Here is a 14,901-nt window from a genome sequence, read left to right on the forward strand (position 1 = left end):
GCTGTCTTGTCTCTAAACTCTATTATTCCTATTTTCTAATTACTTCAATCCACTAGCAGCCTATGTTAGTCAGCTTTATACATCTGTGATCAAAATATTCAATAAGACCAACTTAGAGGAGGAAAGTTTATTTTGTCTCACAGTCTCATAACTGAAATGTTGGGGTTGGAGGGAGCTCTTCGGAGTTCATTGGAATTGGAAATATCAATGTGCAGTCATGATTTCTAATATATTTTATGCTTATTCTAATAGATGTGTAGTGGTATCTCATGTTGTTTTAATTTATAACTCCCTAATCACATGATGCTGATCATCTTTTCATATGGTTATTTTCCATTTACACCTTCTTAGGGGAGATATACATTCAGATAGATCTTTTACCCTTATTTTAATTAGTGTTTGTTTTCATAATGTTAAGTTTTTAACAGAGGTTTAGTCCATGGTAGGATGACTCCATTGCTGTGGGCCCAAGGTGAGGCAGAACATCATGGTGGAAGGATGTGATAGAGGAGTGGTATTCAATTCATGGTGGCCAGGAAGCAGAGAGAGATTCAGAGAAGATGAAGCATTCCAGGGCACACCCCCAGTGACCCTCCTCATCTAGCCATGCCCTACCTGCCTACAGTTATCACCCAGTTAGTCCACTCAAACTAGGTTATAGCTCTAATAATCTAGTCATTTGACTTCTGAATATTCCTACAGTAACTCAGGAGCTTTTGGGGGACGCCACATATCCAAACCATAGCACAGCCTAACTGGAAACTAGAATATAAGGAGCAGGGGGGAACATCCATGAATAATTAATAAATGCTTACATCAAGACCACAGAAACAAAAACAACTACCAGATCTTTGTTTTGGGCAGCAGAGTCCAGCTTGCACATAAATATTAATTCATCTCCCAAAAATAAATATGGAACTTTAAAGTCCTCTCCTTGTCTCTGCTATAGTCTGATGAAACCCTTCTTGAGATACTTACCAATGACAATTTTTACTCCATTAAGTGAAAAATTGTTGAGTTATCCAGGTTTTACATTTCTTTTTTACTTTTCTTTTTTAAGTGTCAAATAATTCAATAAATCATTGTCAGTAGGAATTTGCTCTACATTTTTCTCTTTTTCCATTTTATATTGGAGCATTCTAATTGTACATAATAGTGGGATTCATTGTGATATATTTGTGCATGCATGAATGCATAAATGTCTATTACATTCCTCCATACCTTTTTCCTCAATCCCCTTTGTCTACTCTAATGGTCTCAATTCTATTATTTTTTAGTATTTTTTTTAGTTGTAGGTAGACAGAATACCTTTTTTTATTTTTATGTGGTGCTAAGGATCAAACCCAGGACCTCATACTTGCAAGGTGAGCACACTACCACTGAGTTATAACTCCAGCCCTCGATTTTATTTTTGATGAGGTCCTTTTCTTTCCTTTTTCTCTCTTATGTTTCACATATGAGAAAAAACTTAGGACCTTTGACTTTTTGAATCTGGCCTATCTTACTTAGCATGATGTTCTCCAGTTCCATTCATTTTCCTGCAAATGCCATAATTTCCTTCTTCTTTATGGCTGAATAAAACTCCATTATAAAACTCTACCTTTTTAAATCGATTCATCCATTGCTGGACAACAAGGCTGGTTCTATAGTTCAGCAATTATGAATTGTACTGCAATAAACATGGGTAGGCAGGTATTGCTATAGTTTGCTGACCTTAATTCTTTTGGATGTGTTTTAAGGAGTGGCATAGCTGGGCCGTATGGTTTTTCCATTTCTAATGTTTTGAGGACCCTCCATACTAATCTCCACAGTGGTTGTACTAATTTACAATCCCACCAATAATAGCATATACACATTTCTTTTCCTCCCGCATCCTCACCAACATTTATTATTTTTTTGTATTCTTAATGATTGCATTCTAACTGGAGATGAAATCTCAGTGTAGTTTTGATTTGCATTTCCCTGATTACTAAAGATGTTGAACATTGTTTCATGTATTTGTTGGAGCTTTTATATTTCTTAATTAAGGTTGTATACGTGGGTTCAGAAAAGACAAGGTTGATGACACAGCTAGCCTGTGGCTTGTCCCCCAGAGTTTCCTTTGCAGTAAGTTTTGTCCCCAGTGTAGCAGAGTTGAACTGGTGAACCCTTTAATAAGTGGGCCCGAGTGACTAGGTCATGGGAATTCCACTCTTATGAACGGATTATGTGGTAAGAGTAGATTCATTCCCATAAGCTCACCTTTATGAAAATGGTTCATGAGTAAAATAAATATTTTATAAAGGATAAATAAATATTTTATAATCATCACCATATTAATGATCAAAATGGAGAATGGATTGTGTACATGATTTTTATTTATTTTCTAAGGAGTCCAAAGAACCAGCTTTGATTTTGTTCCCTAGGGGGAAACAGAGAGAAAACTAAAGTAAAATAAATAAACAGGAAAGAAAAATAAACTAACATAAATTACATAACTTAGGTTTCACCTGAAGCTATCAAATAGGCATAAATAGCTTCTTTGTACAGATAACAGAAGTTGAGGCAGAGAGAAAATTCTGGACAGCCCACTCTTATAAGTATACAAAATTTAACTTCCCTGGAAATCTTCAAGATTGACATGTTGAGCTACCTACAGAATTGAAATAAAAGATTTTCTGGGTTGTATTTTTCTTTTTCTTTTTTTTCCCAAAGTTTTAAATAAGAACTTTGTGACATATAATTCACATACCATAAAACTCACCCCCTTTAAAGTGTGTGATTGAGTGATTTTATTAGATTCACAAAGTTATGCAAACATCACCATTATTTTATTCCACATTTTTACTATTCCTGAAAGAAATCTCATATCCATTAGTACTTATTTCCATTTCTCTTTCCTTCCAGTCTCTGACAAGCAGGACATTTCATATAAGTGAGGTTGTATAATATGTTGCCCTTTGTAACTGGCTTCACTTTCTGAACATGATGTTTTCAAGGTTGATCCATGCTTTAACCTTTCATTTATTCTATTTTACAAATATACCATGTTTCATTTATCTATTCATTAGCTAATGGACTTTTGAATTTTTCCCATTTTTGCCTATAGTGAATTATAACACTATGGGCATTCTTATATGTTTTGACATGTATTTTAACTTATCTTAGGTATATACACCTAGGAGTGGAATTGTTGGGTCATATTGTAACTTTGTTTCCAATGTGGCTGCACCATCTTACATTCTCACAACCAATGTTGAGGCAGTGGTCCAATTTTTCCAAATCCTTACCAACACCTGTTATTATACACAATTAATGATTGTAGCCATCCCTGTGGATACAAAGTAATACTTTGTTGTCATTGTTGTTTTACTAATAGACTTTATTTTTTCAGAGCAATTTAAAGAAAAAAATGTGCAAAATACAGTTCCAATAGATTCCCTTTCCTCTACTCTTATACATAATTTTTATCATTAACATCTTACATTAGTGCAGTACATTTAATGAACCAATATTGATGCATTATTAAAGTTCATAGTTTACATTGTATTTTATCCTTTAAGTTGTACTGTTTTATAAATGCATGATTTTCCTGTATTTTCCATTAAGGTATCAGGACAGAATTGTTTCACTGCCTCCCCAAACTCCTGTGCTCCCCATTCATTTATTCCTCCCTCTCTCCTTCCAAACCCTGGAAACCATGGATGTTTTTATAGTCTCAATAATTTTGTGTTCTTCCCGAATGTTTTATAGTTGGCATTTTATAGTGTGTGATCCCTTCAGAATGATTTTTTTTTCTTTAAACAATATGCATTTAAGATTCCTTCAAATCTTTTCTCAGATTGATAATCTTCCCCTCTCTCTTGTGGTACTAGGGGTCAAACCTAGGGTCTCATGCATGCTGGGCAAGCACTCTACCATTAAGTTATAGTGTTTCTTTTTATTACTAAATAATATTCTGATTGAAGGATAATGGATGTACATCTGATCATCCATTTACCTGTTGAACATCCTTAGTTGTTTCCACATTTGGGCAATTATGAATAAATCTGCTATAAATATTCATGTGCATATTTTTGTGGGACATAAAATTTCAAATCATTTGGGTGACCATCTAGGAGCACAATGGCTGGATCACAGGATAATACTATGTTAATTTTGCAAGAAACTGATACACTTGTGTTGTAAAATGGCTATACAGTTTGCAATGCTGCTTGCCATTAGTGAAGTTCCTGTTGCTCTTCATCCAGCAACAGGATGGTGTTGCTAGTGTTTGGGATTTTAGCCATTCTAATAGAAGTGGAGTAGTATCTCATGTTTTAATTTACAATTCCCTCATTGCATGATGTTATTTCTTTAATGTTTAAGTAATGTTTTATTGATATAATTCACATAATATGTAATTAGTCTATTTAATGTATACAGATAATGATTTTTAGTATATTCATAGTTATGTCAGACACAACATTCAATTTTAGAACATTTTTATCACTCCCAGAAGAAATCCCATACCGATTACAATCACTTCACCTACTAACTCACCTCTCCCGCTCTCAGTGAGCCCTAGGTAACTACTAATATTTTTATCTCTATAAATGTTCTTATTATGGACAGTGCATATAAATGGAATCCTGTAACACTGTAGTCTTGTTGATTGGCTTCCTTCCTTTTTTGTTGATATAATTCACCTAATTGCAAGGTTCATTAATGTTGTAAGTGAAAGTTATTCCTTTTCTTTTTTGCAGTGCTGGGATTCATATGGTTATTTTCCATGTGTATACCTTCATAGGGGAGATGCCCGTTCAGGTAAATCTTTGCCTTTACTTTAATTAGGTTGCTTGTTTTCATATTGTTGAGTTTTAAGGTGTTCTCTACATTTTGCATAAAAAGTCCTTTATCAGATATGTATTTTGAAAATATTTTCTCCCACTCTATGACTAGTCTTTTCATTCTCTTAATAGTGTCTTGACTCACAGCATGGACGTTTTTAATTTTGTTGTAGTCCATTATATTTACTTTTTTTATCAATAAACATGCTATCAGTGTTACATCTTAAAAAAAAGGTTGCTTAGATTTTATGTTATCTTGTAAACGTTTTTTGCATTTTACATTTAGGTTACAGGCATTTTGAGTTAATTTTTGAAAAGGTCTATGTCTAGGCTTATTATTTTGATGTGGATATTCAATTGTTCCACTACCATTTGTTGAAAATATTACAGCTCCTCCACTGAATTGCCTTTGTTCCTTTGTCAAAGATCCATTAATTTTATTCATGTGAGTCTATTTCTGAGCTCCCTATTCTGTCCCCCAATCTGTCTTTTCTCTCACCAGTACACACTGTCTTTATTACTGTAGCTTTGTAGTAAGCTTTCAAGTTGACCTCTGCCAGTTCTCTGACTTGGTTCAATATTGAGTTGGCTATCCTGGGTCTTTAGCCTTTCCAGATAAACTTTAGAAGCTTATTTTATAGCCACAATTAACCTGCTGGGATTTTGATCAGGACTATGCTTGAAACTACAAATTAGGAAAAAGTGACATCTTCATAATATTGAGTCTTCCTAATCATAACATGCAGTATCTCCAGTATCTCTCCATTTATTTAGCTTTTCTTTGACTTCTTTCTTCAGCATTTTGTAGTTTTTCTCACACAGACCTTGAACATATTTTGTTTATTTATACCTCATTTTTTTTCACTTTTTTAGTGCTGATATAAAGAGTGTTTTGCTTTTACTTCAAATTCCAATTGTTCATTTCTGGCATAGAGGGAAAACAATTGACTTTTTAAATATTAATCTTGTACTACAGCCTTGCTAATCATTAATTAATTCTATGAGTTATTTGTTGTTGTTGTTGTTAGAAGCTCATTAATTTTTTGTATATTTTTAAAACAATAAGGATGGGAAGAAAAATCCATTTAAACAAAAAGAAAACTGAAAAATGAACCCAGCTGTGCTGCAAGGAGGGCAAGAAGAACCCTCACCTCACCTAAATCCTGAATGTGTCTGTGACAATACTCTTAAGTTGAATAACAGGAAAAAACAGCAAATGTATCCTGCTTTCTTTTTTTTTTTTTTTTTTTTGTACTGCATATTTAACCCAAGGGTGCCTAACCACTGAGCAACATCCCCAGCCCTTATTATTTTTTTTGAGGCAGGGTCTTCTAAATTGCTTAGGGTCTCTCTTAAGTTGCTGAGGCTGGCCTTGAACTTGCAATCCACCTGCCTCAGCCTCCTGAATCACTGGGATTACAGATGTGCATCACTGCACAGGCCCTGTCTTCTTTTTAGTCGGCTTGTTTTTGATAGATGTATGAGTGAAACAATATAAAATTTGTTAGATAATTTAACAAATATGTTGACATTGTTGGGAACCAGGGTACATACCGTGGAAGAGGCCAGATAAAGATGGAATGTATCAACGGTAAAAAGGACCCTATTGGGAATGTTTTGGAATTAAAAATAACAATATGTACTCATTTTTGTCAAATGGTAAAACTGGAATAATTCGAGTATCAGCATAATTAAGGATGATAATAAATTATAAACCATTGAAAAATAAGATTCCTTTGGTCATAAAAGACCAAGTGCATCTATTCTGATAGAAGTAATATGATACAAAAGACACTACTACTAGGTCATTTGACAAAACTGAGTACATATTTATCAAAACAAATACAGAGGTTAGATTAAAGTATTGTGTCATTGTTAAATCCTCCAAAATTACTAACAGTCCTGTGGTTATTTAATGAAATTTTATTTTTTTAAATATACTCTGAATTATTTAGAGACAATGGGGCATATGTTCAACTTAATCTATAATGATTCAGAAAGCAAGCTCTATATATTACTTATCTGTGCACTGTCTGTGTGTGTGTGTGTGTGTGTACACTACTCAGTGTGCACAAGATAAAGCAAATAGTGCTAAAGGTAGCAGCAGGTGAATCTGGGTTAAGGATGTACAGAGTTTTGTTATACCATTCTTGCAACTTTTCTTAAAACTTGAAATTCTTCTAATTAAATGATTTTTTAAAGGTTGGTGTTCAACGTGAACAAAAATTTAGGAGTAAGAGCAAACTTGAAAGCAAAAGGTCTGATAATGCCACATATTTTGAAGGACTGCCATGTGGAAGGAGGATTAGGACTTTGAATTTGACTAATCTTATTTCAGGTCAACCTGCTTTGTGTAATATCATTATAGCACATCCAAGTGCTCATGGCTGAAATGACAGGTAGGAATTCTTTAAGTTTTATGTAGTCTTCAGGACCATTCAGTACAAGAGGTACAAAAATCACAGGATTCTGAGGGTACATTATATAAGATAAACAGAAGGGGACTAGGTGTAGAAAAATGGGAAATGGTGGCGTATGCGAGTAATGCTTTTGCTGATGTCATTCAAATGTAATTAAAGACAATGCTACAATATTGTGTTATAATCCAGTGCTGTGTCTGGTCTAGGAGAGGCCAGCTGTGACCACATAGTGTCACTTAATCTTTCTTTCCGGTAAGGAAAAAGGTACCAAAAGTTACAGTGTGTAAGATAATGAGAGATGTAAATGTGTGCATATATATCAAAACCACACCACTTTTAATGAAAGAAACTGATATCCACACATTTGTACTTCTGTACAATTTGGGGTAATATATAATTTTAAGCTGTTTACAAATAACATGTACTGCTTCAAATATTACATAAGGTTGATAATACATTTCTAGCAGAAATAAATATATTGCACTTAAAAAGAACTTCATTAGATGTTACTTCATAGTATTATGCGTATAATTTCCTTTTTTCCATAGAACATTTCCCAAGCCCTTCCCTCCCACCCTGAACACACACACTTCATTACAGTGATGGTTCTCACACAGTTCAGTAAGCAAACGAAGACACAGCAAACCATGAAACTGTGATAGTTTAAAGAGGCATATCTAATTTCACCCTTTAGGAAATAAAAGAACTTCTTTTAGGTTTTGGAAATTAAAAAAAAAAAACAAAAACTAAATACAGTATGTTAATGTACCAGAAGTAAAATACAACAAATTGTATTTTTTGTCCAGATATACTATTTCACAAAAATGTTATTTACTTATTACTTGAAACAATGAAAAGTTATTACCTTCTACTTTGTTTAGAGGGGAGAGGGGATTGAAATTATTTGAGAGAGAAACAGAAAGAAGGCTGGAAAATATTTTTGGATTACTTGCCCATCAAATATTTATAAATGAACTTTTCTATATTTAAGCATGCTGAAGAAAAATAAGAACTAGGATATTTTATAAATGGAATGGATGAGAAAGTAATGAAGGAAGAGTTTTATGATTTTCTAAAGTTTAAAGAGTCTGTAACATTTGCTTGTTTACAGAAAAAAAAAGAATACTTTAATTATAACATAATATAAAAATTTATACAAAACTCCTCTCAGGCACCACTAGCTAGAGGAGAAAGTTGAAAATATTCTGTCTAGATTTAGGCTAGAGCATCTTCTTGTCTTAATAATTATCAATTCTCTATCCATTTCATAATGAAAACAATTTTACTCACTTAAGTCAGTGGAAGATAGAATAAAGTGTTCGTTTTCTTGTGATGTTTCCCTGTATATTGCATAACTGAATTTCTGGAGCTTTAGTTACTAAGTCATGATTAACTTGTCTGTATATTTAATGGGGTATAAAGTCATTCCATCCACTTAATTTGAAGGTGCTCATTCTCAGTACAATCGGGCTTTATATAAACAAGATGGTGTGAAAAGCTAATGTGAAACATAGAAATGGGATAAATATCCTGACATCTTTCTGAAAAATTCATAAGCAGTATGAGATGAAGATACTTCACATTTATTTACTGGGCTTTTAGAGGGTTTCCTTTTCCTTTTTGTTTAGGAGATGGTTGTGGCTAAAGAAACAAAATGACAGAAGTGTGGATAAAGGTGGAAGAGGAGAGATCTTGGAATGCCCCAGAAGTCACTGTATCTCCTGCAGCTTAGCCCTACACAAGGGTGCTTGCTAGATAATAAGGCATTATCAGGAAGCTTCATAATATCATCCACTCAGTGCCCAACTATCAGAAATGGTGATAGGTCCTCCTGGAAAGATACCATTGGTATAAACTCAAAGTGACCAGCAATGCAATACAAAATTGTTAATCGAGACCTGTTACCTAAAAATTTGTGATATGTTAGACACAGGATGGATATATTTATTGCTTGTACTGCTAAAGGTAGGCAGAGGAGGGAAGAGATTTACTAAATAAGTAGAAAGAATAACTGAACTTAAAATTATTGACAATTGTTTTAAAAATAAATCTCAAATGCAGAGCCTACTAAGTTATAAACGGATTTGATTCCTTACAGTTCCACCAATCTGGTCTGACAGGCAGGAACTCTTTTTAGCAGCACTGCACATTAGCTGTGCTTTTTAATACTATAATATACTTAGAGGGAAAAACAAGAATTTATTACAAATGTAACTCCTGGTTGTTATCATTTGGTTGGCTTTCCCATTAAATATATAGTTCTTGCAATCACCTTAGGTAGAATAGATTTGGAATTTTAAATACTAAGCTCCCCAGGGTCAATAAGAATTGACAACCAGAATAATTTGGAATGACACAGGTGGGGTTAATGTCTACCTCTTGGTTCCCATGACTAGAGTGACTGATTTGCTTGCACTCTCTTTCTCTTGTGCTTTTTCTCTCTAGTTCAGGTAATACCACTGTTAAAAATATATCCCATGTAGAATTTCAGGGATCATTTTTCCAGAGCATGCTTTGCTTTTCTTTAAGCACTCTACCCTAGTTTTAACCTCATATTGCTTAATTACAAAACAAAGTTATGAGTTAGGAAATAATGGTATACAACTACATTTCACAAAAAAACACATAAGCCTACTTGGTATTGGGAGAATTTTCAAATAGTAAATAATCCTCTAATTCTCTTTGAAAAGGAAATTTAGACACAGATTCACTTAAGCAGACCAGTAATTGAGTGGCATCATTGTGTAAAATAGCATCTTTTGTTATTCCTGCTTTAGGCAATAGCACTCTGTATTCAAAGGAATACTGGCAATAGGCCAACTATTAAATATTAAGCCCCTATCTAAACATTAGTCATAACTGCTCTGTTTAAAGAAGTACACATCTGTACTCTGAAAGTAAACTACCTAAGGATGCTACAGCATAACATGCAAGAAGTTAGAAATTAACCTACAGGATATGCCATAGGGCTTTGAAATGCTTTGTTAACAAAGTCCGTGCTCCTTTGTAAGTAGTCTTTAGGATTCAGTGAAAAATGGCAAGTGTAAAATCCAAAATTGGCATCTCATGGTCAGACTGAGTCAAGATGCCTTGTTTCATGGGCTGAACATGTCCAAGAAAGGCATTTGATGTGTAGAAGTCTAACGTTAAACAACCAAATAAAATCTACGGAAGTCTGATGTGATAAGTATATTGCATTTACCCCCCCAAATACACTTCTACTGTCAGTAACAATATTTCCCATCTCTCATAACAGATTCAATACTTTTGCAGTAAGAACAGAATAGAATGAAAATTACATATAGATATTAAATTAGAGTTTTGGGGAAATTGGCTAAGAAGACAGTTTACATCCTGTAGCTGGAATGCATTATACCTTGAGTTGAAAGACTATTAACTTCATTAAATCTTTATTATTAGGAAAATGAACTGTTGCTAAATACCAAATGTGGTTACCCAGACTGTAAATGCTAAGATATATGATGCTCAAAAATAATATGGATTATATAGAATTAAAATATAACTAATTACTATTATACACATTAAAGAAAGGCTTAAGAAGATAGCGAAAGTTGAAAATAAAATGGATGAGGCTCTAATGGATTTATAAGAACTGCCAATGTTTCAGTCAGCAAGTTAATATGCAATTTCATATTAGGGAGTGAGAAAATGGTAAGAGTCTCCAAATGTAACACAGTAAGGAAAAAAGATAAGTCAGATACATGGGCACATTACTACACATGAGCACACTAAATCATGGCTACCCAAGCATTTAGAATGGTCATTCTTAAACCCTGTCAATCAGTGGCAGCAGCAACAAAGCAGATTTATCAAAAATAAGAATATGGGCCCAATGCATTTTAACATCCATAAAGTCTCCCAAAAGCTGAAGTGAAAATGAAGGGGCCTTTGGCTCACTTGGTAGAAAAATTCGTTTCAGAACAGAACAACCATCTTTTTATTTAAGCTGTAAGTGAAATAAAGCCTCACATATCATCTTGCATAGGCTTTGGAGGGTTCCTCAGTGGTAAGTCAGTAGTGTATTTAGAATGCAGCCCAGAAAAAAAATCAGTCCTTAATCTAGAGAGGCCCTTGCTTCAAAACCAACAAGTTGTTGTAAGAAAGAGAATTAGAAAGAAAGAAGACTAAAGACTGAGCTTGTCAAGTACTGGCCCTTCAATATTGCAAAAAGAGCTTTGTGAAGGCTTACTACACATATTCATCCACACAACAGGATGCATTAGCATTATCTCATCTCCTTCCCCAGCAAACTAAATACAAAAAACTAAACATGCTTAAGCTATAGCACTACAGATATTTCTCTATTGGCTCCCACTTTCTACAGGGAGAAACTGACTTAAGTTAGTCATATGGTCAGTATGCTATATAGTATTGCCTCTTTGAAGATTCTTTTAACTGTGGAAAGCAGAAAGAAAACCTATACACACTGATTTTATACAGTACTGCATTGACACAGCATTTTTAACTAAGGAGTAAAGCACCTTAACATTCATCTGCCTTATATTATTAAGCTTTCTGGGTAAATTAATATCCTATTAGTTGCAAGATTTAGGCTGGCTAAGAACTTTATGTTGATTCTCCCCTGAACCTAAGACAGGTTCCCAACTTAAGTTCTCTAAGAGATGTTCTCCCAACTACAGATGAATCCTGGTCCGTGGTGCATTCCCTTAGCATTAGATTTTATTGTGAGTCCAGCTCTCCTCTTTAATAGGTCCCATGTATCCTGGAGAGCCCCTGCTCCAATACCCGCTATCCCGCCCACCCAACCCTGCCTATATTTCCATACCCATTTGCACATTCTGGATCTAAATTCTCCCCTTTTTAGAAGAGTCATACAAATGGTGTCATCACAGCAGAGGAGTGGCGTAGTCCCTGGATGGCAGCATAGGGCCCCTGCTGAAAGTAGTGATGGTACCGTGGCATGTGGAATGAAGGGAACGTTGGACCACTCCCTTGCATGGAGCTCGCAATGGCTGATGGGGTCAGAGGCATCCCCAGCCGACTATATGGTGGCAGAGAACCCTGTATGGGGTGAGGAATGGGTGTTGCTATGGATGCTGTGCTGGTGCCAAGAGCAGTCAGAGACTGTGGGTGCTGAAATCCAGGAAAACTGGAAGATGATGATACCCAGGAGCTGAGAGATAAATTGTCAGATGTTGTAAAGGCTGACCCTATGAGGAAAAAAAAAAACACTCATTAGACTGGAATGGCATTATCTGTAAAGTTCTATTTATTTTCAAAAATATTTAATAGATCTATGATTTGAAAAGACAACTGCACATGAGATTTGTCATGGGCCAAATCTACCTTTTTAGATACGAAGATATTATTTAAATCCTGCATGGAAGAAAGAATTTACCAACTGAAAAAAGACTTAACTCACTAAATGGCCTGCATATTCCTACAGAATGACCAAAACACTAATAGCTTGTCTGAAGGTGATGAACTGATTCCCTGGGGCTCCAAATATCTGTGTTCTAACTTTTGCAGGATCTCCATAAAAAAGACTCCTTATGGATGTCTCAGTCTCAACAAAGCTATATAACTTCCAAAGCCACTTATGAGAATCCAAAAGAATAAGTTGTCCTATATTGCAGCACCTAAAAGTTTAAACAAGAATTGACATTAAATTTTCTGGCTATATTAGCAGTTTGCATGGTTAAGTAATAAGAAATACTCTATATTTTCTCTGGTGATGTCATCTATAGTATGGACAAAAAATAATGACAGAGGTTCCCTCCCCATACAAATGCTCCAGTTCCCGGGATAGAGCACCTCTGGCCTCATCTCAGGACTTCCTTCCCCAAGTGTAGGGGCTCCTCCCTAAAACAGGGAAACTCAGCTTATTCTTCCTCTCACCACTGGGGTCACCACTTTTATGTGATGCCCTTCACAGGACAATCCTCTTTTAAAAGTGTTTTCCACTTCTATCTTTGATCCTAAAAAGACATACCTAATGTACGCAGAACAGATATATTCCTTCATTTTCAGATTATATAGCTGAAGTTCAGAAAGACTAATAAACTGCCCCCAAGGTTCAACAGCTCTTTGGTACTAAATTGCAGACAAGTACCTCCTGACCCCTAAGTCAAAGGCTCAGTGTCCTTTTACTAGAAAACAGTAACTCAGTGTAATCACTTAGAACTTGGACAATAATACATGTGGAAATCATAAGATCTTAAGGGGCTGTCCCCTCCTGAGAAGGCCCTGAAATCCTTTCCTGACAGTGTTACCTTGGGGACAGGCCGTCTCATCAAGTACCTACCTTTGTTCTCCTTTAGGAACTCTAGCTCCCACTGGCTCCACAACCCCCAAAGCTATCTTACCTCGATTTTGGGTTGTCTGAGTCTCATCCCCCAGGACATCCTCTTCTCCTCCATAGGTACGGATGGGTGAGCGGGCATAGGAATGCTTCTGGATCAGGCTCTCCACACTTTCCCTAGGTTACAAAGTAATATGTAATGAGTTCACTACAAAGTTAAGAACTCAGAGATACAAGGGGGTCTTAAGGATAATTCACTAGTCAGGAAATCTGTTTTCTCAGCCAAAAGGAAACCACTTCAGGGAAAGAACATGTGAAACGTGTGCATTTATTCTGTTGTAGAGTGACTCCTCAGACATAAACTCAAGTCCATAAATGCAAGCACATATACCTATAGGATGAGAGCAATCTCTTGAAACCCTATAAGATGAAGGATAAAGAGGTGAACAAGGAACCATGATACCTGACTACAGGAATATGGAATTTAATGATATGAAAAATTTTGTGACAGAAGAGAATCTGTGGAGCATTTTCTAATGATTTCACTGACAATGAATACAAAATACTCAAATGATCCAAACGGCACTGATTCAACATCTGACAAAATGTTGCCAAAAAATCCAAAATAATTGATCATAAAAAAGACTTATTGTTCACTAACAGATCAAACAATCAATGATAGTACATGACAATATGGATAGTTTGATTAATGCACACTTTGAGCTCCTTACTGATTTAAGACTGAAAATTACAGAAAAACTATGAAGGAGACATAAATGGCAGTAAGACATTTAAGCCCCCAGAAAAACTGGTACATTGTCTTTGTAAATTATCTTCCTCTTGCACCACAGTCTGTGAATCAAAGAATGAGGTTAACTTTAAAAACAAAAATTATTTTGGTACTGGACAATTGACCTGCTATTAAAAAAAACTATCAAGATTTTAGCCAAGTTAAATGAATACTAATAGCACATCAGTTTGCACAGCATATATTTTAGGTATATCTGTGAACTACAGATCAACACTAAATTAACCACCAAATAACCAAAAGAGGATTTAAAATTTTATGTTGGTAGTAAATTTCATATTGGAGGAATAAGAAAAATGAATAAATGTCATACTAACTTTTCAAAATGTAACCCTTATGATTTCACATAGATATACATACTTTACCTGTGGGAAAAATACTATCTAATTCATAGTGCATTTGGTGTTCTAGAAAGCTCATATATGTGCACAGATGAAAAAGGTAGTCTTCTCAACTAGAATAGGGGATGAGTCTACTTCTTAATCCTCCATTCTGTTCTTTTGATCTGTGCGTGATCTTGATAGCAAAACCACACTGTCCTGATTACTATAGCTCAAATAAAGTCTTGAAATTAGCTAGTAT

General features: G+C 35.0%; 1 protein-coding gene across 1 annotated transcript in view; it reads right to left on the reverse strand.

The window, feature by feature from the left end:
* Positions 1-7,537: 7,537 nt before the first annotated feature.
* Tbx20 (T-box transcription factor 20) overlaps positions 7,538-14,901 on the reverse strand; it is a 52,043-nt gene continuing 44,679 nt past the window's right edge. Inside the window, exons 7-8 of the mRNA XM_046460653.2 lie at positions 13,576-13,688; positions 7,538-12,420 (exon numbers count right to left, since the gene is read on the reverse strand). Coding sequence (XP_046316609.1) covers positions 12,080-12,420; positions 13,576-13,688 — 454 coding nt within the window. The 3' untranslated portion in view covers positions 7,538-12,079. The remainder of the gene's footprint in view (positions 12,421-13,575; positions 13,689-14,901) is intronic.

This window comes from Marmota monax, unplaced genomic scaffold (assembly GCF_021218885.2).
Source record: "Marmota monax isolate L192 unplaced genomic scaffold, Marmota_monax_Labrador192_F-V1.1 WCK01_AAM20220418_F8-fsc00107, whole genome shotgun sequence".
Taxonomy (NCBI): Eukaryota; Metazoa; Chordata; class Mammalia; order Rodentia; family Sciuridae; genus Marmota; species Marmota monax.